The 25,261-nt window shown below is 44.3% G+C and overlaps 1 protein-coding gene across 7 annotated transcripts in view; it reads left to right on the plus strand.

Annotated features, from left to right (window-relative positions):
- The window catches only part of SLC2A3 (solute carrier family 2 member 3), a 90,329-nt gene extending 66,795 nt beyond the window's left edge, over positions 1 to 23,534 (plus strand). For 6 of the 7 annotated variants that reach the window (XM_047865517.1, XM_047865514.1, XM_047865515.1 and 3 more), the window contains 9 exons: positions 9,413 to 9,505; positions 10,026 to 10,186; positions 12,093 to 12,333; positions 12,606 to 12,768; positions 13,472 to 13,659; positions 18,311 to 18,415; positions 18,779 to 18,880; positions 19,352 to 19,555; positions 20,992 to 23,534. In XM_047865517.1, coding sequence (XP_047721473.1) covers positions 9,413 to 9,505; positions 10,026 to 10,186; positions 12,093 to 12,333; positions 12,606 to 12,768; positions 13,472 to 13,659; positions 18,311 to 18,415; positions 18,779 to 18,880; positions 19,352 to 19,555; positions 20,992 to 21,210 — 1,476 coding nt within the window. In that variant the 3' untranslated portion in view covers positions 21,211 to 23,534. Of the gene's footprint in view, positions 1 to 7,650; positions 7,845 to 9,412; positions 9,506 to 10,025; positions 10,187 to 12,092; positions 12,334 to 12,605; positions 12,769 to 13,471; positions 13,660 to 18,310; positions 18,416 to 18,778; positions 18,881 to 19,351; positions 19,556 to 20,991 lie in introns of those variants that run through there. The other variant, XM_047865521.1, reaches the window with a different exon arrangement.
- Positions 23,535 to 25,261: the final 1,727 nt, after the last annotated feature.

The following is a 25,261-nucleotide window of genomic DNA, read 5'->3' on the forward strand; positions in this document are numbered from 1 at the left end:
ACAGACTTAAACATAAAATTAGAAGTCCTAACAGATATTTACCAAAAACACACATTTAGCCACACCCATGTATATCCCTAAAAGAAGTTTCTTTTCTAGGGATAGTTTTTGAGACATCTATGAATCACTACCTTTATTAACAAAGCGCTTCTATAATCATGTTGTAGAATTTACTAATTAAGGCGGTACCTGCCTGGCTGCGTCTGGTGGAGCGTACAACTATTGATCTCAGGGTTGTGAGTTTGAGCCCCACATTGAGCATAGAGATTACTTAGGAATAAATAAGGGCGCCTGAGTGGTTTTGTCCGCTAAGCATCTGACTTCAGCTCAGGTCATGATCTCACGGTTTGGGAGTTCAGGCCCTACATTGGACTCTGTGCTGACAGCTCAGAGCCTGGAGCCTGCTTCGGATTCTATGTCTCCCTCTCTGTCTGCCCCTCCCCCACTTGTGTTCTGTCTCTCTCTCTCTCTCTCTCTCTCTCTCAAAACTAAAAACAAACAGAAAAAAATACCAAAAAAATAAAAAACATTTTTTGTTCACCTTTTTGATAGGCATTGTGGACATAAAGGTAAATAAAATCTCTGCCCTCAGAGTGCTCACAAATTAGAAGGGTAAGCAAATATGTAAACAACTAATTGCTATGGGATTTTAGTAAGTAATATAATATAGGTATGTTTGAGATAGATTGTGACCAGAAGGAAACCTTATCTGCTTTGGTTTGTCTGTGAAGGTTTCACAAGGGGGAAGAGATACTGGTTATTGTATGCATGTATAACTAGTTAGCCAGTTGGGAAGGATATTCAAGATGAAAGAGTACAGAAGAATGAGTCTCCGATAACATAGTATTATGGGCCGAATTGTGTTCCCCCAAAATTCATACGGAAGTCCGAACCCCCAGTACCTCAGAGTGTGATCGTATTAGGAGACAGGGCCTTGAAAGAAGTGAGGAAGTTAAAATGAGGCCTTTAGGGTCAGGCCTAATCTAATCCTACTGATGTCCTTATAAGAACAGGAAATGTGGGCATTCAGGAGCCACCAGGAATGTATACACACAGAGAAAAGGGCCATCTACAAGTCGAGGAGAGAGTCCATAGGAGAAACACAACCTGTCAACCCCTTGATGTTGGACACCCAGCCTCCAGAAGTGTAAAAATAAATTTCTGTTGCTCAAGCCATCCAGTCTGTGGTGAATAGTTACGGCAGCCTTTGATGTGTGTATTTTCACACCACCAAGCAACTCCTCAATTCTCAGCTGAGGATAACAGAATGCCCTTCCCAATTCAATTTAGCTCTGATACAATCCAGCCGAGATAGCAGCAGATGTCACAGATTAAAGGCTCAGCCTCCCTCTCCCTCCTCTTCAGACACCAGTGGCAAACCCAGGTCGTCAACTGCCGTAGATTAGAGGTTCCAACAGCCCCCTCCTTGGATTTGATTAATTTGCTACAGCACCTCACAGACCTCAAAGAAACATTTAGTCACATTTATCAGTTTATTATAAAGGATATAATAAAGCATACCGATGAAAAGGTACACGGGGCCTGTTCAAACCCTGACAGTTGGCTCAGGTTGGCCTGGGCAAGGAGGAGATATACTTACCGTGCGGCTAGTGTGACTGAGGAGTTTAATTATTAATTTCATCCCATTTTAATTCATTTAAGTTTGTATTTAAAATCTGAAGAAGTGTTGGGGCACCTGGCTGGCTCAGTCAGTAAAGCATGCAACTCGTGATCTTGGGTGTTGATTTCAAGTCCTATGTTGGGCATAGAGATTACATTAAGAAAGAAAGGAAAGGAAGGAAGGAAGGGAGAAAGAAAGAAAGAAAGAAAGAAGCAATTTTTAAAAAGTGAAGCAGTGTAAAAATATTAGAAGTACTACAAAATGTATTTATTAAACGCAACTTCATCATTTCACCTCAGTCGTTGAAAATTTAGTGTCCCAATTAAGATATGCTGTAAATGCAAAATACAGATTGCATTTTAAAGATCTAGTACCAGGGGCGCCTGGGTGGCTCAGTCAGTTAGGCGGCCGACTTTTGCTCAGGTCATGATCTCATAGCTTGAAGGCTCGTGGGTTCAAGCCCCACGTCTGGCTCTGTGCTGACAGCTCAGGGCCTGGAACCTGCTTCCAATTCTGTGTCTCCCTCTGTCTCTGCTACTCCCCCGCTCATGCTCTGTCTCTCTCTCTCTCTCTCTCTCTCTCTCTCTCTCCCTCTCTCTCTCAAAAATAAATAAATTAAAAGATAAAAAAATAAACAAAGATCTAGTACCAAAAAAAGAGAAAGTACCTCATTAATAACTTTTATATTAATTACAGGTTGCAATGGTAATATTTGGCATATGTATATATTAGGTTAAATAAAATATAGTATTGAAATTAACTCATTTCTTTTCACTTTTTTTAAACGGGACTACTGGAAATTTTTAAATTTCATATGTGGCTCACATGTTTCTCTTGGACAGCACTGATCTAGACTTTATTCAATAAGCATTGAAGATATTTGAGTAGGAGAATGATCCGATTAAGATTTCGATTTAGTGTAATTCATCTCAGCACTGGTGTGGGATGGAGTGATTTTTAAAGGAAATCTGAGGAGGGGAGAGTGGTAAGGGTCTGAGAGCTGGGATTAGGTGCTTCAGGATCAGCTAGAGTGATGAATGGTTGCAACCCAGTTTAGACAAGAAAATCAACATTTCTCAAATTTTTTCTTTCTTTACCCTGTGTTTTCTTTGGTGCTTTTGGATTCCAAATGAACTCTGACTGCACTTAACGTGGTAGAGGAAGATTAGAAAATAACATGCTGCAACAAAAGTTGTTCTTTATGAGGAAAATTACAAATACAAAGCAAAGAGTAGAATTAACTCTGGCAATCTTTAGCCTTTAGCTATTTGGTGAGCCTTGAAATGCCATTTACACTGGCCTGTGAAAGAAGCAGTTTTTTTCTCTGTCTGTAACTCTACGTGTTTCAAACCCGTATTTCTCGATTTCAGGATTTTTTGGTTTGTTTTCCCACTGAGTTATCGCAGTAGCAAACAGCCTCCCACAGACTAGCAAGAAGCTAGGATTGAGATTTGTGGTCTGCAGATAGCTGTATTTGGATTTAGGAGACTTCAGGCCATTATTTCGTTCATTACTTTCTTCTTAGCAGACCTACATTAAACCATGAGGTGGGAATTTAGTAACATTTCTCCCCAGTCTATTCCATTTTCATATGTATCCACCACATTTCCTCTTTTGTTTTCAGTAAAGGTGGAAGAACGTCCCACAGCAATCCAATGATACAGGATACATGTTTTATTTACCTTGGTGGCCTTCCCTAGCTTAATCACCAAATTAATCACCAGAGCTTGTAACTCCTAACTAGAGTTGGGAATCTAGTGGGACCTACTCTCAAAGTGCATCGAAGACCCCAATCAACCAACCAATCTCCCCAAAACATACCAACGCAGAGATGTATTGAGCAACTGTTATCTATTGCCCAGGGTGCGGATTACCTAATGGATGTCTGTTACTCTGGGGGACAAGCCCAGCACTGACTGGTTTCAGGTCAGGAGTTTATTAGGTCCCTCGTCCCCAAGAAGCATGTGTCTCAATATGTCAGCACACTTTTACATTCTTGAGATTCAGTTGAATTCCAGTTGTAACCTTTAAAAAAAAAAAGTACATATATTGCCACAAGTAGAATGTTCTCTGTTCCTGTGGCTTACCTTTTTTTAAGGTAATTTTCTCAGACTGAGTTAGCCAGACAAAATATGTTTCACATCTCTCTCCCTTTCGCCCTCCCTCCTTTTTCCCCAAGAAGGAAATATTCTACAAAATTATTTCCAAAACTTAACCTGCAGTCTTATCTTTCTCCATAGCTGTTTTACACGTGTTTATTTGGGACACATAAATCCTGCGCCTTCACGATTACATTTGTTATTTCATTAACCATTGGGCAGATAATTACTGGGGCAAAAACTGTGTTCTGGAATTATGCCGGAGCCTGCTCTGAGTAAATGAGGGGGGTAATACAGACCTACTTTTTACTTTTATTTGTGCCATTTGCCCTTGCAAAACATTGAAGAATAATCATGCTAAGCCTAAGGAGAAGGAGAAAGAAAAGATAAAGTGATTTAGAGCCAAGAGTGACACTGTGAGACAAATAATAAATAAAAGCAAAGATAAGAAATAAGATAAATGGGAATGCAAACTGCTGCAGCCATTCTGAAGAACAGTATGGAGGTTCCTTAAAAAAGTGAAAATAGAACTACCCTACGACCCCGCAATTACACTACTAGGTATTTATCTAAGGTGTGCTGTTTCGAAGGGGCACAGGCACCCCCGTGTTTATAGCAGCACTATCAACAATAGCCAAAGTATGGAAAGAGCCCAAGTGTCCATCGATGGATGAATGGATAGATGTGGTATATATATACAATGGAGTATTACTCGGCAATCAAAAAGAATGAAATCTTGCCATTCGCAACTACATGGATAGAACTAGAGGGTATTAGGGGCGCCTGGGTGGCTCAGTCGGTTGAGCGTCTGACTTCAGCTCAGGTCATGATCTCACAGTCCGTTGAGTTCTAGCCCCGTGTCAGGCTATGTGCTGACAGCTCAGAGCCTGGAGCCTGCTTCGGATTCTGTGTGTGTGTGTGTGTCTCTCTCTCTCTCTGCCCCTCCCCTGCTCATGCTCTGTCTCTCTCTGTCTCAAAAATAAATGAAAACATTAAAAAAAGAAGAAGATGTGGCATATATATACAATGGAGTTATTACTCAGCCATCAAAAAGAATGAAATCATGCTGTTTGCAACTACGTGGATGGAACTAGAGGGTATTACGCTAAGCAAAATTAGTCAGAGAAAGACAAATATCATATGACTTCACTCATATGAGGACTTTAAGATGAACATAAGGGAAGGAAAGCAAAAATAATATAAAAACAAGGAGGGGGATAAAACATAAGAGAGTCTTAAATATAGAGAACAAACAGAGGGTTGCTGGAGGGGTTGTGGGAGGGGGGATGGGCTAAATGGGTAAGGGGCATTGAGGAATCTATCTTGTTGCACTATATGCTAACTAACTTGGATGTAAATTTAAAAATAAATAAATTTTAAAAAAAGATGAAGCAGCAACGTAATTTTTCAAAACCAAAATAATAATAATAATAATAATAATAACATAAAAACACAGAGGGAGGCAAAACCATAAGAGACTCTTAAATGCAGAGAACAAACTGAGGGCTGATGGGGGTGGGGGTTGGGGGGCAGGGAAAATGGGTGATGGACATTGAGGAGGGCACTTGTTTGGATGAGCACTGGGTGTTGTACGTAAGTGATGAATTACTGGGTTCTACTCCTGAAACCAATACTACACTGTATGTTAACTAACTTGAATTTAAATGAATAAATTTAAGAAAGAAAGAAAGAAAGAAAGAAAGAAAGAAAGAAAGAAAGAAAAAGGAAGGAAGGAAGGAAGGAAGGAAGGAAGGAAGAAAGGAAGAACGCAGAAAAGACCAGAGAAAAACAGGGCATCATGGTCCTCTTACTCTAAGTTGCAAGGTCCAGCCATGAGCCTCATGTAGCTGTTGAGTATTTACGTGTAGCTCATGCACCTGAAGAGCTGAATTGTTCGTTTTTATTCATTTAAAATATTTTCCGATCAAACACAACTTTGTTGTTTTGATAGACACCATATTACTTTAACTATAGAACATTTAGAGCCTAAAATGGAGATGTATGCTAAATGTGAAATATACACTGAATTTCAAAGACTTCTTAGGGGAAAAAAAAGTAAACTACCTTAGTAATAATTGTTAGATGGACGTCATACTGAAATGATATTATTTTGGCTATAGTGGGTCGAATAAAATAATTACTTTTAAATTAATCCCTCTCGTTTCTTTAAAAATTTTTAATGTGGCTACTGGCAAATTTTATATTACATAAGTGCTTGGACTCTATTTCCATTGGACCTCGCTGCCATACAGGATATTCTTTGTCCTTTGGCTGCTCAATTCAGTTGCTGTGGTAACTAAAGGGGCCTCTAGGCTCAGTGTTTCCTGGAAGGACCCGGAGTGAGTGGGGGGAAGGGAGGTGTGACCTCAGGGAAGGTTTTCTTGGATGTCACGTTTCACTCATACTCGGTTCTCTCAGCTAACAGTTGGATTTAGAAAATATCCTCGCTGTAAAAAAGAGAGAGACATCATACTCTGGTTTGTTTCAGGTCCAGTAGCATCAGTTTGAATTCTAGGCCCTCAACCAAAACCCCAAAGAGAGATGCACTTTCCCGGGTTTACCAACTAGAAACATTATGTCCATTTACTCCTCTATCACTGCGCACCCTCTTCCCCCATAGTGAAGGGGTTGCTAGGCTACAAATTAATGGGCATTAGGAATTTGACCAGTTATTCACCCCCCAACACACACACCACCAGCAAAGCCTCGATACTATCTCTCCCCCAACTCTTTAATCAGAACTAAATTGTTTTCTTTGTTTACTCTCACCCTGGAGCCTCTTCTCTCTCTCTCCTCTTATTATCCTTCCATCTTCCTCTGTTCACATTTTTCTTATCTGTTTTTCCTACTCATCTTGGTCAATTGTCTCCTATGGCTTAGAAATCGGATACTTATCTCACTCTTTTCTTTCAAGAAATTCACAGTCCGTAATTAATAGGCTATTGATCATTCTCTCCAGTGTGTAAGAATCAGTTGGGCTTGTCCCTTTTTAACAAACATGGTAAGTGGAAGAAGGGAAATGCTATGAATTCCTTAAAAGCCAGGAAGTTTTTTGCCCTACATACTGATGAGTCCCCAACTTCTTGGAGAGCATCTGACGTCTACTGCGTGTGCAGCAAATACGTGTTTAACCGAATTTGGTAATTGTTCCATCTGTAGACGCTATAAACCTGAGAGTAGAGGCAAAACATTGTAGAATGGGTAGGATTCAGAATGGGTGGTATGGTGAATGCCGTATTAAGGAGTTTGGATCCTGTCCCATAGGCAGTTGATTTTTTCCTTCCTGCACCCCGGGGAAGTTGGTCTGGCTCCCAGATACTCAGGTTTTCTTCCTCCTGGGAGAGATTGTACTAATCCGAGGACAAGGAGAGCCAAAACCTGGTCCAATTCTTCCCTTGTTTGCGTTTCTTCTCTCAAACTGCCCTTCCTTCCCCTTCAAGATTGTAGACCTAGCCTGTAATCAAAAAGCAGCTGATAAATTCATAGCATTGTGCATCTTTCTGCTTACACTCCTTCAAGCAACCTTAACTCTCAGATAGTAGCACCCAGTCAACTTTGCCTTATATAAATAGCATTTGTTCTCCCTTTATAGATTAATTTAATTCCCAGCAGATGCGAGAGCAAAAATTAAAGTGTATTTGCCCTCCCTCCAGCCTTTTCTGGTAGCATTTTGTCTGTGAAACTAAGAGGCTATATAGCGGCTATTAGAAGAGGGAAGGAGGACGAGCTTAAAAAACGGAGTGGGGAGGGTGAAGGATGTGGTTTTGAAACAAGGGGAGGGAGGGAGTTGTCGTCTAGGGTGGGGGTAGAATTTGAGGTCACAAAATTCCGAGAGGTCACGGGATCACTAGGGGCGGGTGTGGGGTGGGGCTGGGGGGGCGGGGGGCTTGTCTCCCTTGCAGGCTCCACCCTTTGCAGAGATTATAAATAAGTAAGCCGGCGAGCTCTAACGGTGAGAGTGAGGGGGACATGTGGAGCGGTCCTGGGGACCTGGAGAAGAACTTGCTGCCCAGAAGGACATTTTGGAGGTTTTGCTGACTGTAAGAGGTGGCTTTGGGATCCCACTCCTAGATCTTTATTGAAGACTGGAAAAGAATTAAATTAGGGCCATGGGGACACATAAGGTAAGAGATGATACGATTATCAATTATTTTTGCGCCTGCGGGGCACACTCAGAAAGGCCGAACTCAGTGGTAATGACTGTGCTGGGTTTTATTCTAAGTCATCTAGCCATCTTCAGGCCTTTTCGCTTCTCCAGCCTGCAGTGCCACAATTTGGCCACTACTCTGGATGTTAGAGCCTATCAAGGATTCATCCCCGTCCCGCTCACCTTTCCGTCGTAGGGAGAGACACCGGGAGAAGTTGTGTGTGTTTCTCAGGGGGTTTTTTGTGTGTGTTTTTGTTTTGTTACATAATCACATGCACTGAGGATGCGAGGATGAAATGGTTGAGTGTTAAGGCTGCCTGGCTGTGTTGATGACAAGCGTGGGTCTCTGAGCGAGCGCAAAGATTCCTCTGGAAGCATTAGACCTTGAAAAGGCCTGGGATTGGTTTGGGGGCCTGGGTCAGTGTTCAGCCATCTGCTCTATAACCTATAGGAGTTCCTGGATACTAAGGAGATAGAATTCCCGTGGCCCTTATTCTGATTGCGATTGTGAGTGCACGATACATTAATAGGTCATCGTGTGTTGTGTATGCAATATTTGCAAGGAGAAAAGCATCATCACTAAGGTAAACTTACTTGAAAATAAATGAAAATAAGAGAAGGGATGAAGATGGGGGGGGGGGGGGCGGGGAGGAAAAGGCCCTCAGGATAGTAAATGATGAGGTGAGGCAGAAAAGAAGAGGTGCTTACTGATGGGAAAAGGATTAAGCAGAAAGAGCTGTGTACGGGGCGGGCGGGGGCACTCGGGTACTTAGGCCTAGTTGCCTAGGGTACAAGGTCAGCTTGGAGAACGGAAACTCCTAGCCAGCCACTCAGTCTAATCGGACAGGGAGGGGGTTCAAGGAAAGGAAGGACTGGGAGAGCGCTGCAGAAGATGTCTTCAGGCTTAACAATTAGGCTTACCTCGAGCTGGAAATTTCAGGTAACACTTGAATTACTCCAGCAAGGTGAAAGACGACTCCCTCCTCCCCACCTTGTCTCCCCAGTGTTGGGATGGAAGGGAGCTAGTGCACGCCCCCTGCTGGGTGGGGGCAGCGGTACGTTATCAAGTAAACAGGAAGAATTTCAAATCGGACCTGGATACCTGTGGGTAGATGCTGTAGATTACATTATCTCGAGAGATAAGAACAGCCCAGTGATGAGGACACCACCACCACAACTCTGGGCTTCAGTGGGATCTGGGGTACAGGAGAGACACTGTTTCCAAAATAATCCACTTCCAGGAAGCCCCAGGTCTATGCTTGCTTTTATCTGGGGCAGTTTTTTTTTGAATACTTTCAAACCAATTAACCCAGGTCCCCTTAACTTTCTTCCCATAGTATCTTGCCACTTCTCCTAAGTTTACGTAATGGTCTGCACATCTCTGGATAAGTTCTTCAGTACAACCTGTTGTTTTGTGTTCCCCATTCGTTACCTAAATGTCATTAAGTTTTTGTTCTTTGCATACTGCTCATAGCCAAGTGCTCCTAGTACTCAATCGAGAGTTTTAAGGACTTTTTTTTTCCCTTCTCTCCCTCCCCACTCCAGGTCACGGCGCCGCTGATCTTTGCCATCTCCATCGCTACGATAGGCTCTTTCCAGTTTGGCTACAACACGGGAGTCATCAATGCTCCCGAGATGGTGAGTGCCGGAAGCTAGAGTTAAGGGTTAGAATTTGGAATAGGGAAATTATTCCTTGAAGTAGGGTTTCAAGAGTGAAGAATTTCAGTCAAACTTGGTGCCTAGATCGGCTAAGGCTGAAGAGGCAGAATAACGGTGGGGCAGTCTATAGCTGAATCATTAAAGCAAAAAACTCAGTTGCTCCTTAAACCCGTGACTGGACCCGTTCTCCTCTCACCCTGTCGTGATGGTGGGAAAATGGGGAGGTGGGGGGTTCTTGGGAGGACTGGGGTAGTCACTGAATATTGGTGCTACTACCTACTGGGATTTTCAGGACAAATCAAGCTTGTTCTTTTCGGAGCTGCCATTAACTCCAGTATGTTTTGGGTCTCTTCCAATCCCATCTGTTCACTCACTGGATTCTCTACCTATAAAGGAATCGTAATGCTGTTTTCTTAGGGAGGAGAAGATCGCCCATATTTGTCCCTTCTCTCATTCAAGTGTAACAGTCTGCCTGCCCACCCACCATTTTAATTTGCAGATCATAAAGGACTTTCTCAACAACACTTTGAATAACACACACAACAACCCTCGCGATGAGGTGTTACTCACTTCCCTCTGGTCTTTGGCTGTGGCCATCTTCTCCGTCGGTGGTATGATTGGCTCCTTCTCCGTTGGACTCTTTGTCAACCGCTTTGGCAGGTATTGACTAGAACCTGGGCAAAGAAGGAGGCTATGCTGGTTGCATTGAGAACAGGTATTGAGAATCAGGATGGAGAGGCTATGGGGCGCCTGGGTGGCCCGTTAAGCGTCCTCCTCAGGTTAAGATCTCATGGTTCCTGAGTTTGAGCCCCACGTCCGGGCTTCCTACTGCTGTCAGCACAGTGCCTGCTTTGGGAGGACCCTCTGTCCTTCTCTCTCTGCCCTTCCCCCGCTCGTTCTCTCTCTCTCTCTCTCTCTCTAAGTAAATAAAAACTTAAAAAAAAAAAAGGGGGAGGGGGAGGAGGTAAGGATGTATTTGAATGAGAGCATTCCCCAATCTGATCAAGGCAAGCTTAGTCCAACAGGCACTGAATAGGACTGCCCTTGCTTGAAGCCGTGTTGCCCGTCAAGAGATTAGCCTTTGGCAGGCCAGCATAAGCTAATTCAGGATTCCCTAATAAAGTGCACTGTGGAATTTCCCAGAAACCTGCTTATATTCACAAGGTCAGAAGTTGTTTGCTTTTCTTAAAAACTTTGCGGTCTCGTGCAGATGTTTGCATTATTTTACAAAGCCGGATCGGGAGGAAACGTTTTGTAATCCTTGGTCTGTGGCACGTGTGGACAATGGCCAAATAACTGAACTGACATTCCCGCCTCCCCCAAAAGAAAATCGAATCTCCTCATTCTGTGCTAACTTGATTAAAATGTCTTAGCAGAATACTTCCAGTATTCTGGTGAAGGAACCATTTCGTCTGCTAATGAGATGTCCTGGAAACACAAATGGAATTCAACTTTTTAAAAAATTAAAGCAACCGTTTTTATTTGATCATTGTTTGGCTTGCATTGTCGAGGGCACCTTGTGTCAACTAAAGTCACTGAAATTTTAGTGTGGACCTCCCAATTCACGTGACTTTCTTCCAATTGTTCTTTTCTTGAGAGAAAGAACCTCTCTCCTAGAGAGAGGTGGGGACCCAGGGAAAGGAATGCAGAGAAAGGCAAAAGAGAGAATGAGGGATGGTTTGGGATGTACCTTTAAGATCTCCCCAGGATTTCAAAGCTCCCCTGGGTAATTCCAGTGGGCCTCCCGAGGGGAGAATCTAGATTTGGTTCTTCCCAACATCTGCGGTAATTTTTCAGTGTTAACCTCTTACCTTGTCATCCTTTAGCTGTTCCAGTGGCCTTGCCTCCCACATCTAACACACAAATGCGGCAATTTATTATTTTATTCTGGCTCTCGATACTAATTGTCGACGGCCTCCCCACAGGTTAGCCTTAGAGAAGGCGAACTGCAAGGCGGTCTGCTTTTTACAAATAGAAAAACATGTGTCTGAACTCTATCTTTGTTACTTGTTGGTGACATCTAAGCAGTTACGTTATAACAAGACTCCGTAAGAAGCATACAGAGATCAGTACTGGTCCAAAAATTTCTCTAGAATGTGTTGGACCAGCTGTAGCAGAATTGCCCAGGGCGGTGGTTCTTAAACCTTCTCTTTGAATGAAATCACCTGGACTGCTTTGGGGATCAGATTGCTGGGCTCCACCCTAATGATGCAATAAATTGGGTGGATGGGACAATTTTAATTTGTTGCAGATCTCTAGCTGATGCTGTTAGTCTGTGGCCAACTTTGGGAACTACTGGCCTTTGTGGTTACTGCGATTCTGGCGACAGCTGGGGCTTAGGAAAATCTTAAACAAGTTCTCTAGGTGATTTTATGCACACAGAGGTGTAAGAACTGCCGATCCTGGTTATCCCAGCTAGAAATGTTCTGATAACAGAAAAAGGAAAAGTTAGACCAAAAAGAGAAGGTACATAATAAGGCTGGAGAAGGGTGAAAAGACAAGGAAAGAAGGAGAGAGACTGGGCCTATTTTGCTAATTTCTCTTGTGTTTTCATTTAACCTTTCAGGCGCAATTCGATGCTCATCGTCAACCTGTTGGCTGTCGCTGGTGGCTGCCTTATGGGGTTCTGCAAAATAGCCAAGTCGGTTGAAATGCTGATCCTGGGCCGATTGATTATCGGCCTCTTCTGCGGCCTCTGCACAGGTTTTGTGCCCATGTACATTGGCGAGATCTCGCCTACCGCCCTGCGGGGGGCCTTTGGCACTCTCAACCAGCTGGGCATCGTCGTCGGGATTCTCGTGGCTCAGGTACTTCCTGAATGTCAGTTTCATGGCTCCCTAAATGAGTTAACATAAAGTAGTCCTGAATCTCTGGCACGCATTCAACTACGTAAGTTTCAGGTATCATTACTAGAACTCACAGACAGCTTCGGAGGCAAGGGAGGGTAGAGAAAGGGGAAGAAACAAGAGTTTTTCTTTTCCTGTGGTAAAAGCACGGAGGGTTTTCCGAATTTCGTTTTTTAATCCACCGTGGCTCGGAAAGGATGAGATTTATGGTAGCCTCTTTGCCTGGCTTCCAGATCTTTGGCCTGAAAGTCATCCTGGGGACAGAAGAGCTTTGGCCCCTGCTGTTGGGCTTCACCATCATTCCTGCGATCCTACAAAGCGCAGCCCTTCCCTTCTGCCCGGAGAGTCCTCGATTCTTGCTCATTAACAGAAAGGAAGAGGAGAACGCCAAGGACAGTGAGTATCCCTCACACCCTCACTGTAGGAATTTTAGGGCTGCGGTTTGTTTCAGGACGAGGGTGTTGGGTCTGTCCTCTCCTTTCCCTTGCCCCTCAGAACCCGAGTGAAGGGTTTCCTGATGGCTCTCATGTCAGAAACTTTCTTTCTTCTCTCTTTCTTTTTTGGTTTTTTAAATTCTTTTTAATGTTTATTTTTAAGAGAGAGAGCACGCGCGCACAATCGGGAGGGGCAGAGGGAGAGGGAGACACAGAATCCGAAGCAGGCTGTCAGCACAGAACCCGACGCCGGGCTCAAACTCATGAGCTGTGAGTTCATGTATGGCCTGAGCCTAAGTCGGACGCTCAGCTGGCTGAGCCACCCAGGCACCCCTCGATTCGACCCCTAAAGAATGATGTGAGAGTTAAAAAGGCGGGAGGGGCTGAGTGTCCGACTTCATGTCATGATCTCGTGGTTTGTGAGTTCAAGCCCCACATCGGCTCGCTGTTGTCAGCCTGTCAGTGCAGAGCCTCTGTCCCCCCTCTCTCTGCCCCACCCCCCCTCTCAAAAATAAATAAACACTTAAAAAAAAATTAAGAGAGAAGCCGATTAAGGCACGGATGCTAGCCAAGGCTCGTCTCGCGTGGCTTCTTCCCAGCTGTTACGGGGAAAATGACCTTAGGTCAGCACCTTAACCTTATCCTTGGTTTGCTTGTTTTACCAGTCCTCCAGCGATTGTGGGGCACCCCGGATGTGACTCAGGACATCCAGGAGATGAAAGATGAGAGTGCTAGGATGGCACAAGAAAAGCAACCCACGGTGCTGGAGCTCTTCAGATCGCCCAGCTACCAGCAGCCCATTATCATTTCCATCATGCTCCAGCTCTCCCAGCAGCTCTCTGGAATCAACGCGGTGAGTATCTGCTCCACGTCTGAGGGGGCCCACGTTGCACTTAACTCCCCTGACCGCGGTGCCAGGTGCTGGCGTGGTCACCCCACGACGCTCGCCACATGGCGGCCACTCCAAAGTGTTGGTTATCCAGGCTCTGACTTAGTGTTGGTTTTTATTTCCTTATTACTAGAGTTCATTTATTTAAGTAATCTCTACACCCGACGTGGGGCTCGAACTCACAACTCTGAGATCAAGAGTCCAAACGCTCCCCTGACTGAGCCAGCCAGGCGCCCCTGTTTTATTGCTTTAAGATTCTGTCTGCAGCACATGTTTTCCATGTGGAAACATGAAATAAATTCAAACAAAAAATTCATCACCTTTAGTCTTGGAACTTGTGGTTCACATTTGTCCTCTTCCAAATTTTTTTCAGTATATAGGTCATTACAAATTTATCTACTTTTCATTAATCCTCTTTCTGACCCACTCATTTTTTATTGCTGGTTGTCTTTAACTTTGGTCAATCTTTTTTTTAATTTTTATTTATTTTGAGAGCGAGAGAGAGAGAGAGAGTGCATGAAGGGCAAAGAAGAAGGAGACAATCCCAAGCAGGCTCTGCGAGGTCAGCGCAGAGCCCGATGCAGGGCTCGAGCCCAGAAACCATGAGATCATGACCGAAGCTGAAATCAAGAGTCAGACACTTAACCAGCTGTGCCACCCAGGTGCCCCTAACTCTTATCTCGTGTCATCAAAGATAATGTAAGCCATACAACTAACGTAGATCCAAGAATTTACTGCTGTGGCTTTTTTTCCCAGGACTTTACAGTCTAGAAAGCATGGTAAAGCCCAGGGGAATAATGAGGCAATCCATTCAAGAGGTATACATGTACTATTCTATATGTATGTTTACAACTAGAATAGTGACTCTGATCGTTTAAAGTGGGGAGCAAAATGGAAGCTGACAGTTGGCAGGTAACTTATATTCTATGCATGTAATCACCTTTCAGCATTTGAGTCTTCGGTGTGGTAAGAGAGGGTATTTATTCCCCTACCTTCTATCCATTTGCAGATAAAATATTTGTAATTGAGACATACTGCTGTCCTGCCTCTTTAAATTTCAGATGAATGCCTTGAGAGCTTCTGACCAGTCTTTTCTTTCTTTCTTTTTTTTAATGTGTATTTATTTTTGAGAGAGAGAGCTAGGGAGGGGCGGTGGGGGTGGGGGGGTTACTTAGAGCCGAAGCAGGCTCCACACTGACAGCAGAGGGCCCTGCGCTGGGCTCGAACTTACAAACTATGATCACGACCTGAGCCAAAGTCGGATGCTCAATCAACTGAGCCCTCCCCCCCCCCCCCCATGCCCCTCTCATCACTCTCTGATCAATATGATTAGATCATTTTGGGGTGCCTGGGTGGCGCAGTCGGTTGGGCGTCCGACTTCAGCCAGGTCACGATCTCGCGGTCTGTGAGTTCGAGCCCCGCATCAGGCTCTGGGCTGATGGCTCGGAGCCTGGAGCCTGTTTCTGATTCTGTGTCTCCCTCTCTCTCTGCCCCTCCCCCGTTCATGCTCTGTCTCTCTCTGTCCCAAAAATAAATAAAAACGTTGGAAAAAAAAATTTTGTTTTAAATAAAAATAAATAAAAAATTTTTAAAAAATATGATTAGATCATTTTATAGCAAGTTGGCCTTTGGCCTTTTCTCTGCAACACGCCAAGAAGGTTGCTTGTATCTGAAATAGCAGTGCTTCTCATGCAAGGTTGGAGGATGTAATATCAGAAACTGGGAGGAAAGATACTTCAGTGAATCTTGTTCTCAAATTTTGTCGCTTTAAAAATCACTGCAGGGGCACCTGGCTGGCTCAGTTGTATAACATGCAACTCTTGATCTTGGGGTTGTAAGTTCAAGCCCCACGCTGGTTATAGAGGTTACTTAAAATATATATATATATATATATATATATGTATATATGTATATTTGTATGTGTGTACATATATATATATATATATTTTTTTTTTTTAATTAAAAAAAAAAAATCACTGTAGTAAAATACACTCTGAAGACTTTCCAGAACAGCAGGGCTGGGACTAGAGTGAGGCATCGAGGTACAAGTCAGTGGTCCTAAGCATGAGCGCCTCCTTAAATTCTGCACCCTAGGTGCCTCACTCGCACCCAGCATGCATAATTTAGGCTCCAATGCGGGCCCTGTGAAGCAGGATCAGAAAAAGCCCACTCTTGGAAAAATTACAAATGATAAATTAGCACTCTGCAGTACAGACTCCTCCCACTTCAGGAAATGATGTGTGAAAACACTTTTTCAACCTACATTTGAGTAAATGGTGTTTTCTAATTTCCTTAGAAAAGGCAGAGGGTCAGAGGATGGGTAGTGTTTACCTAGCAGAGTAAAACTACTTGAGGGTGAGATGATGTACGAGTTAGCTTGAATCCCGCTTGATAGCAGCAAATAGCAAGGTAATTTGACTGTAAGAACTTTCCTTGAGATGTGTACATATGCATTAGGTTTTTGTTGTATAGGCTTTTAGATAAGAGAGAGTATTGGCATAACTATTCATTGCTAGGTTTAACTGTTCAAATGTCTTTTCTCACAAGCTTTATAATATTAAGTATTATTGGAATTTTTTTTAGCAGTCTTAGCTCCCCCTTCTCTTCTAGAGCAGCAATTTTTGATTGGGATGATACTACAAATCTTTTTTCCTTCCTCCCTCCCTTCCTGCCTTCCTGCCTGCCTGCCTGCCTGCCTTTTTTGAAGATTTTATTTTTAACTAATCTCTACACCCAAAATGGGACTTGAACTCAGAACCCCGAGATCAAGATCTGCATTCTCGGGGCGCCTGGGTGGCGCAGTTGGTTAAGCGTCCGACTTCAGCCAAGTCACGATCTCGCGGTCCGTGAGTTCGAGCCCCGCGTCGGGCTCTGGGCTGATGGCTCAGAGCCTGGAGCCTGTTTCCAATTCTGTGTCTCCCTCTCTCTCTGCCCCTCCCCCGTTCATGCTCTGGCTCTCTCTGTCCCAAAAATAAATAAACGTTGAAAAAAAAATTAAAAAAAAAAAAAAAAAAAAGATCTGCATTCTCTACTGACTGAGCCGGCTAGTCGCCCTAGTTTCTTTTTTTTTTTTTTTTTTTAAAGTAAACTACACCCAACGTGGGTCTTGAACTCTAAGCCTGAGATCAAGAGTCACATGTTCTACGGACTAAGCCAAGAGCCCGAAGATCTGCTTCCAAAAGCACAGCCTTGTGGCACCTGTCTGGCTTAGTCGGTTGAACATCTTGCTCTTGATTTTAGCTCATGATCTCATGGTTTGTGGGATCGAGCCCCACACTGGTCTCCATGCTGACAGCACAAAGTCTGGTAGGGATTCTTTGTCCCTCCCTCTCTGCCCCTCCCCCACATGCACTCTCAAAATAAATAAACTTTAAGAAAAAACATTTATTAAGAGCACAGCCTCGGGGCGCCTGGGTGGCTCAGTCGGTTAAGCATCCGGCTTTAGCTCAAGTCATGATCTCGCAGTTCACGAGTTCGAGCCCCGCGTCGGGCTCTGTGCTGACAACTCAGAGCCTGGAGCCTGCTTCGGATTCTGTGTCTCCCTCTCTCTCTCTCTCTCCCCCTCCCCTGCTTGCGCTCTATCTCTATCTCTCAAGAATAAATACACCTAAAAAAAATAAAAAATGTAAAAAGCACAGCCTTAGTCTTATTTTAGAAAATACAAATATACGCGGCTTCTATCTGAGGTGGTAAGAGTTGTTTCTTGAAAGGTAAATCCCAGTATAGATGCATATATTCATGAAAAAGTCCGACGAATTTTGCTGTAGAGACAAACACTCTGGATGAAATCATAAACTCTTGACTCAAACCTGAGGGACTGAGCCTAGATGATCTAGACACTGCCAGGCACTGTTCCCTTATTACCTTGAAGTCTGAGTCCAATATTTTGACATCTCTTTAACCATGGTAGTTGTAGCAGCCATACATAACCATACACGTTAAATAGCAGCTTATTGAATAGTATAAAGTTAAAATGATAGGAGGTATTACTTCCTGAAACACTTGGGATGGACCCAGAGCTAGGAATTCTAGTCCGAGTTCTGCCTCTAATTACATGAGCAGGCTTGAGGTTACTCCTCAATTGCTTCACCATCAAATTAGAATATCAGTGTACCTATCACTGTTTTCAGGCCTAGGGTAGTTATCTATTGAAGAAGCTTACTTAAGGGGCTTGCTGCTGGTTGGCTCAGTTGGAAGGGCATTTGACTCTTGATCTTGGGGTCACGAGTTCGAGGCCCACACTGGGTGTAGATCTTACCAACAAAAAAAAAAAAAAAAAAAAAACTTTAAAACACACGAGGCTTAGTTGAAAAAATTAATAGGACTTAAACCTTTAGATCTAAGTTGGTAAAAAAGATGTTAAGGAAGAGACTTAAATGGAGCAGAAGGAGTCAGCGTACAAGAAAAAATGGAAACAAGCAGCTAGAATTGACAAGAACTAAGAAGAGAATAAGAGGTAAGATTCAGAAGATAATTCATTTGCAGAAAAGATACCGTGATTGAACAAGAAAACCCCAGAAAGGACCCCCTTAACCTCCTGGGACGGTCGAGTTTATTTTTTGAGGGTTCTCTGTTTAACTGCGGTTTCAGAGCTGCATCTTTTGTTTCCCACTAGGTGTTCTATTACTCAACAGGCATCTTCAAAGATGCGGGCGTCGAGGAGCCAATCTACGCCACCATTGGTGCGGGTGTGGTTAATACCATCTTCACCGTCGTTTCTGTAAGTTGGGTGCTTTGGTAGTTTGCGGGGGCCGGGCCGGTGGGGGGCAGTTCTTACTACACATGTTCAAAGATGGGTTTCACGGCCTTCCACCTCCCTACCATCACCTAAACCTTTTTGGCCTGTTCTTCGGGGAAAGAAAAGCTATGGAGTGATGGGTGTAAGTAGACTTCACTCCCTCCAAGCAAACAGGAAGTGCATGAGAAGGAGGGAGGTGTGCGGGGATGCTTTCAGCTTGGAACTAAAATGGGCGGGGTGACCATAACAAGTATCCTGCCACTGGGAAGGCAGATTCGGGTAACTCATGCCGCGTTTGCACGAAAGGGAAAGCAGAAATTTCATGTTCTGTTATTCTCCTTCTAGCTGTTTCTGGTGGAAAGGGCAGGGAGGAGGACCCTGCATATGATTGGCCTTGGAGGGATGGCTTTTTGTTCCATCCTCATGACCATCTCCTTGTTGCTAAAGGTGAGTGCTCTTGGAGGAAAAGAAGGGGGGCGGGGGGAGGCGGGTAGCAGAGGTTACAGGTGACCCTCTGTGACACAGGTGGGAAGATCCGTAAGGTCACATGCCCAGAGTTTTAAGAAAAGTGGATCATCAGAGATAGGTAGTTAAGCTGTTGCAATTCTTGTATCCGTATAACATGTGGCTTGTAAAATACCCTATGTAATTTAATTCTTAAAGTAATCTTGAAGTAATAATGACTCCCATTTTACGGACAGTGAAATGATCTCAATGTGAAAATGACCTGTGTGTGAGGTGAGCACAAGGTTAGGATTCAAAAACCCAGGGCTTTTGGCTAGATAGTCCAGTAACCCCACTGGACCCCGGCACAGGGAGCTTTTCGTGTTCAGTAGGTCCTCGTCTCTGGGAGGCTAGATCCTAGCCAGGTTGTGCTGTCTTTTAGTACTCACTTGCCTTTGTTCCTTTCTCATATAGGATAACTATAATTGGATGAGTTTTGTCTGTATTGCTGCTATCTTGGTCTTCGTGGCCTTCTTTGAAATTGGCCCAGGCCCCATTCCCTGGTTTATTGTGGCCGAACTCTTCAGCCAGGGACCCCGCCCAGCTGCCATGGCAGTGGCTGGTTGTTCGAACTGGACCTCCAACTTTCTGGTGGGGCTACTCTTCCCTTCAGCTGCAGTAAGTAAATTACAACAAAACTCCCCTAGGGGCACCTGGGTGGCTCCGTCGTTAAGCATCGGGTCATGATCTCATGGTTCACGAGTTCCATTCCGACATCAGGTGAGCTCGAGCCCCACTTTGGGTGAGCCCTGCTTCTCTCTCCCTCTTTCTCTGCCCCTTGTGGGGGTTCGCTGTCTGCCCCTCACTCACTTGTGCCCTCTCCCTCTCCCTCTCTCTCAAAAAAGAAAGAAAGAAAACGAAATTCACCTAGCCAGTCTCAAAACCAGCTCGCCTAAGCCAACAGGTTTAAAATCTGTTTCCTGACACCACAGAGGGTTAGATATCAAGTGTTTTAAAACAGATTTTCTTTCTCATTTTCAATGGCATATAGAAAAAGAAGGAATGATGGCAAAAAAGGATTGAAGCAGGAGGGTAAGACTGGGAACCCACCCCTCCCCGCCCCCCAGAGAGAGAAAGAGAGAGAGAACACGTGCATGGGTGAGGGGGTGCTGAGAGAGAGAGAATCCCAAGCAGGCTTCGTGCTGTCAGCGCAGAGCCCGATGCGGGGCTCAAGTCCGCAAACCATGAGATCATGACCTGAGCTGAGATCAAGAATCAGACACTTAACCAACTGAGCCACCCAAGCACCCTAAAACTGGGAACTTTTATTAAAAGACCACCAGTCCGAGGTGATTACAGGCATAGTTCTGCCTAGAAACAATGATAGTTTTAAGCCTCCAGGGATTCCAAACCAACACTTAAATCCATAATTTGAATTCGCATTCATGACTCCGTGACCTTAAAGGCTCACTACACAAAGGGATGTCAATGAATGGATGAGACAGCTCCTATTCTAAAATGACCTGGAGTTGGTTCCTTAAATAAAGGAACTTGCAGTGGACTTCTGGAAAGCAGTTCCTATTTCTGTGAGTCTTTCAGAAACCCAGATTTGATCTGATTTTGTTTTATTTAAATTGTACTTAACAGAGAGTGACAGAGAGAGAGCACACACAGGGGAGGGACAGAGGGAAAGAGCAAGAATCTTGAGCAGACTCTAGCCTAAGTACCGAGCCTGATGCGGGGCTCAGTCCCATGACTCTGGGACCAGGACCTGAACCAAAATCAAAAGTGGGGCATTGAACCACCTGAGCCGTGCAGGCGCCCCAGAAACCCGGATTTTAAAAATCATCTTCAACAGTCCTAAACTACTCCGTAGGTATTTAGAAGCAGGGAACTTTAGTGAAGAGGAAAAAGAACGACTCAAAATTGCAGAAAAATATAGTAAGTTAGCAAGGGCATCGTAAATCTCTGAGGAAGCCTTGATGTTCTTGTTAAATGTGGAGAGGTTATGTCTTGGAGCCTACTAGAAATGGACGGCACGGAAACAAGTTTGGCCACGACCAGATTTGACCCTGATGCTCCTTTTTTTTTTTTTTTTTGTATCTTTTCACTAGTTCTATTTAGGAGCCTACGTTTTTATCATCTTTACCGGCTTCCTTGTTATCTTCCTGATCTTCACCTTCTTCAAAGTCCCTGAGACCCGTGGCAGGACTTTTGAGGAAATCACACGAGCCTTCGAAGGGCAGGCGAGGGAGGCTGTCAGAGGTGAGAAAGGCCCCATCGTGGAGATGAACAGCATCCAGCCCGTGAAGGAGACCGCCACCAGCGTCTAAGCCGTGCCTCCTCCCCGCCTCCCTCCCAACACGGAAAAGCAACCTCTCCCCAGAGGAGGGAGAGACCTCATCAGGTTGTAACCCAGGACTGTTTCCGAATGCTGCTACTTGATTCCTTTCTCTTCCCTCACACACCATGAGCACTCAGAGGAGCCCAATGCTGGACTTAGTTGTATCTTCAATGGCTTTCGAAACATTTCAGTTCTTGGACGTTTCTCTTCCGTGTAGAAGAGACCAAGTGAACCTAGCTTCATCTCCGGAGGGACTGGCCACTTGGCTTATGACAACATTGCCAGCTCTTCCTCCCTTGGCTTCTACTATGGCCCCACAAGGGCCTACAGGGGAGTAAGAGTGAGGTACAGTTTCCCTGACCCCAGACTTACCAGGAAGCAGATCTACAGGAGTGTGGAGGGCAGAGAGGGATTAAATACGAGCACCTTCCTCGCTTCCATACAGCTCTCTGCAGAGCAGATTAACTTGAGTTTTATTTATTTTTACCTTCTGGTTTTATTGCATAAATATTTATTTTTTTAAGTGTGAAGTAATTTTACCAAATAATGGAAACGTAAGGAAATTGAGGTTAGAGGGAGGCACTTAAAGAGAGGTTTATAGGGTAGAAGATTCGATACTGGCGAGGTCAAGGTGCAATTAAGGGAAGATTTGCGGAGAAAAGTAATGTGTTATCGGAGGGGGTACGATGGGGTGCGTGAACGTTGCGCGTTGCCTCTCAGCGATTTCTGTCCTTCAGGTGGAAACTCTCAAGTTAAATTTCTCAGAGAAGTCATGTGCCTGTATTAAGAAGCTACTGGTTACCTTTGGAACTTTTTTCTTTGTTTAAGATTTTATGTAGTGTTACTTGAAATCTCGGGTTATTATTGAGATGAGCATTGTAGTTAATGGTGGTTAACGGGTTCTAATTTTGGCTGGAGTCCGGAGAAGGGAAGGCGGTTTCTAGCAATCCGGTCTCCCCTCGCTGGACCAAACAACTCCCTCCCCTTGTAGTGGACTCACTTTTTTGTATTTTGTTTTTTTAATGAGCTCCTACCACCTGCCCGGTGGGAGAGCCTTCCCAATGAGCATCCCAAAATATTGGTTCTTGGTAAAGGTTCAGTATTTCTAAATGTTATTCTTTAGGAGATTTTAGTTGTTGATTTTTATTTTGTTTTAAGCCATAGCTTTAAAAGAATTCAGAGGAGAATGTTGGTAACTACCTTGAATTTGTAACCTCAGCTCTGGGGGTGGGTCTTTTCCTGAACGATTATTATCCAGTTGAACTATATGTTGTCGCTTTAAGGTCACTGCATGTGTGTTCATCTGTTGCCATATTTCCATAGTGTTATGTCAAGTGCCCTTCGGGGCCGTACATTTGAGACAGTTATGAGTAAATGTGCAGTGTAACCCACACTTGAGAGAGTATGAATGTATGTGCACTGACACTTTGCTCTGGGTAAGGTAGTTTATGGGTAACTTGTTTCCTCGGTGTTCTACAGCCCCCCCTTTCGAACAGAATGTGTTAAAACTCATCTCTCTATATACAGAGAACACTGCCTCTTCTGGGTGGAATTTGCATCTATGGTTTTCTTCCAGACTTTATACAGTTCAGTCTCATCTGGCTACCTTTCCCTGTTGGAGAGATGGGGGAGAATTCCTTAAGGAGACTACTGGTGGTAGATTCCATCTCACCCTAGACCCAGACAGTGGGAGTAGGAAAGAAGTGTGAGATCAGGACATGTGGCCTCTGGAGGTCGTTGGAGGGGAGTCATGGGGTAGTGGGAGGCCTTTCTTTTAAGAGGACAAAGAAACAAACTGAAGACTTCTAACTCTGAAGCATTTCGGAGAATTAGATGAGATGGAGGGGTTTCTGTTCGCCCCAGCTCACGGACACCTCCACAAATCCTCTAGTTTCCCAGTATTTGAATAAATGGCGATTGGACCCCATGGCATTTACTCTGTCTTCCCTCTTTCATATGTTGCTCGATCACCCTCTCTCTCCTTGGTGCTTACACAGTTCAGGCCCTTTAGCCAAACCCTTGCCTATGACAGTATTTTACTCCCCAGTTCTCACTGTTCCCTCTGGTCGTTGAGCCGCTGGAAAAAAAAACAAAACAAAACTCACAGAGCTTTGGGAATGGGGCTTTGAACAGGTGACTTCCTCTAACCGCCCTTCTACTTCTGGCTCCTCAAAAACAGTGGGTTGGCAGTTAGCAGGTGGAAGTCTTCCCATTTCGCAGCGACCGGATTGTGAATATTTCCAAATGGATTTTCTATCATTAATGTTACTGTGGTTCTTTGTTTTGAAATAAAAATCCTGAATGTACATATGACATCACAGGCTTGTCTTTTTTCATTTGTGCTTTGCTGTGTTTTTGTCCTTCCTGGAACACAAAATCGGCTTTAAGTCCTGGTTTGGCCACACAGTGCCTGTCGCTGCCTTGAGTAAGTTTCTTTTTAATTTTTTTTTTTTCAACATTTTTATTTATTTTTGGGACAGAGAGAGACAGAGCATGAATGGGGGAGGGGCAGAGAGAGAGGGAGACACAGAATCGGAAACAGGCTCCAGGCTCTGAGCCATCAGCCCAGAGCCCGACGCGGGGCTCGAACTCACGGACCGCGAGATCGTGACCTGGCTGAAGTCGGACGCTTAACCGACTGCGCCACCCAGGCGCCCCTTGAGTAAGTTTCTTTATGAGAGTCTAGTACACATAAAAATAGCGATACATGTTTATCACACAGATGAAATGAAAAGCCTTAGAGCGTTGCTTTGCACACTCCATAAATTACCGTTGCTTCCTTTGCTGAATGAGAATTCTGCTTTTCTCTCGTGCTTTCTTCCTTCCTTTCCCTGCTAGTCTTTGCTCTCTGAAATTCATCCTACACTGATTAAGACGTCCATACTGTATTTATATCGCCATCCTACTCAAAATCCTTCAGTAGCTTCCAGCCAACTACAGAAAAAAACAAAACAAAACTTAAGCCCCCTACGGATCACTCCCCCACCCACCCGGAGCAAGGTCCCTGCTACCTTTTCAGTTTGATTTACCATATTGTAGCTCCTATTTATACAGGAAAACACCCACACCCACTTCATCACTCATTAACACTTTTTTTTTTTAATGTTTATTATTTTTGAGAGAGAGAGAGAATCTGAAGCAGGCTCCAGGCTCTGAGCTGTCAGCACAGAGCGCGACCTGGGGCTCACACGCATGGACCCGCCAGATCATGACCTGAGCGCCAGATCATGACCTGAGCGGCAGACTGGGCCACTCAGGCACCCCTCTCATTAACCCTTTCATGCCTTCATTTATTACTTTGACACTCCCCTACACTTCCAATCACTTCCTAAAGACACGTGAACGGCTACTTTTTATTTCTATCTAGTCCAGGCGTGAGCTCCATAAAGCCTTCCTTACTGGCAACATAATCCCTCCACCGGTACTCTGCGTGACAGGTAATGAGGATGAAACCCTGAGAGAGCCCTGGGAGAGCACCATATTCTCCACGATTGTGGGGATCGCAGCTCCCTTTTTCTGTTTTTGCTTCCTTGTAATTCTTTCTCCGGCAACCAGACTGATCTTAAAGACTTCCAATTACATCTTGTCACAAACTAGCTTGCAGGCTCCTTTCCTGTGGCCTGTTAATTCAGGGACCACACATCCCAGAGTACTGCGATCGCCCTGGTGTAACTTCCAGCATACTGCTTTCATTCATTTTCAAAACTGCCCTGAAAATGTGTTCGGGGGAAAGGTCTGCTTCTTCAACTTCATCTCTTGACACTCTGCTCACAGACTAGCCACACTGGGCCTTCTAGTTTTCAAAGACGTCAAGTTCATTATCAGTAGGTTCTTTACACTTGGCCCCTTAGAATATTCGGCCTCAACATTTTTTTTTTTTATTTTTTTTTAACGTTTATTTATTTTTGAGACAGAGAGAGACAGAGCATGAACAGGGGAGGGGCAGAGAGAGAGGGAGACACAGAATCGGAAGCAGGCTCCAGGCTCTGAGCCATCAGCCCAGAGCCCGACGCGGGGCTCGAACTCACGGACCACGAGAT

Source organism: Prionailurus viverrinus, chromosome B4 (genome assembly GCF_022837055.1).
Source record: "Prionailurus viverrinus isolate Anna chromosome B4, UM_Priviv_1.0, whole genome shotgun sequence".
NCBI classification, from domain to species: domain Eukaryota; kingdom Metazoa; phylum Chordata; class Mammalia; order Carnivora; family Felidae; genus Prionailurus; species Prionailurus viverrinus.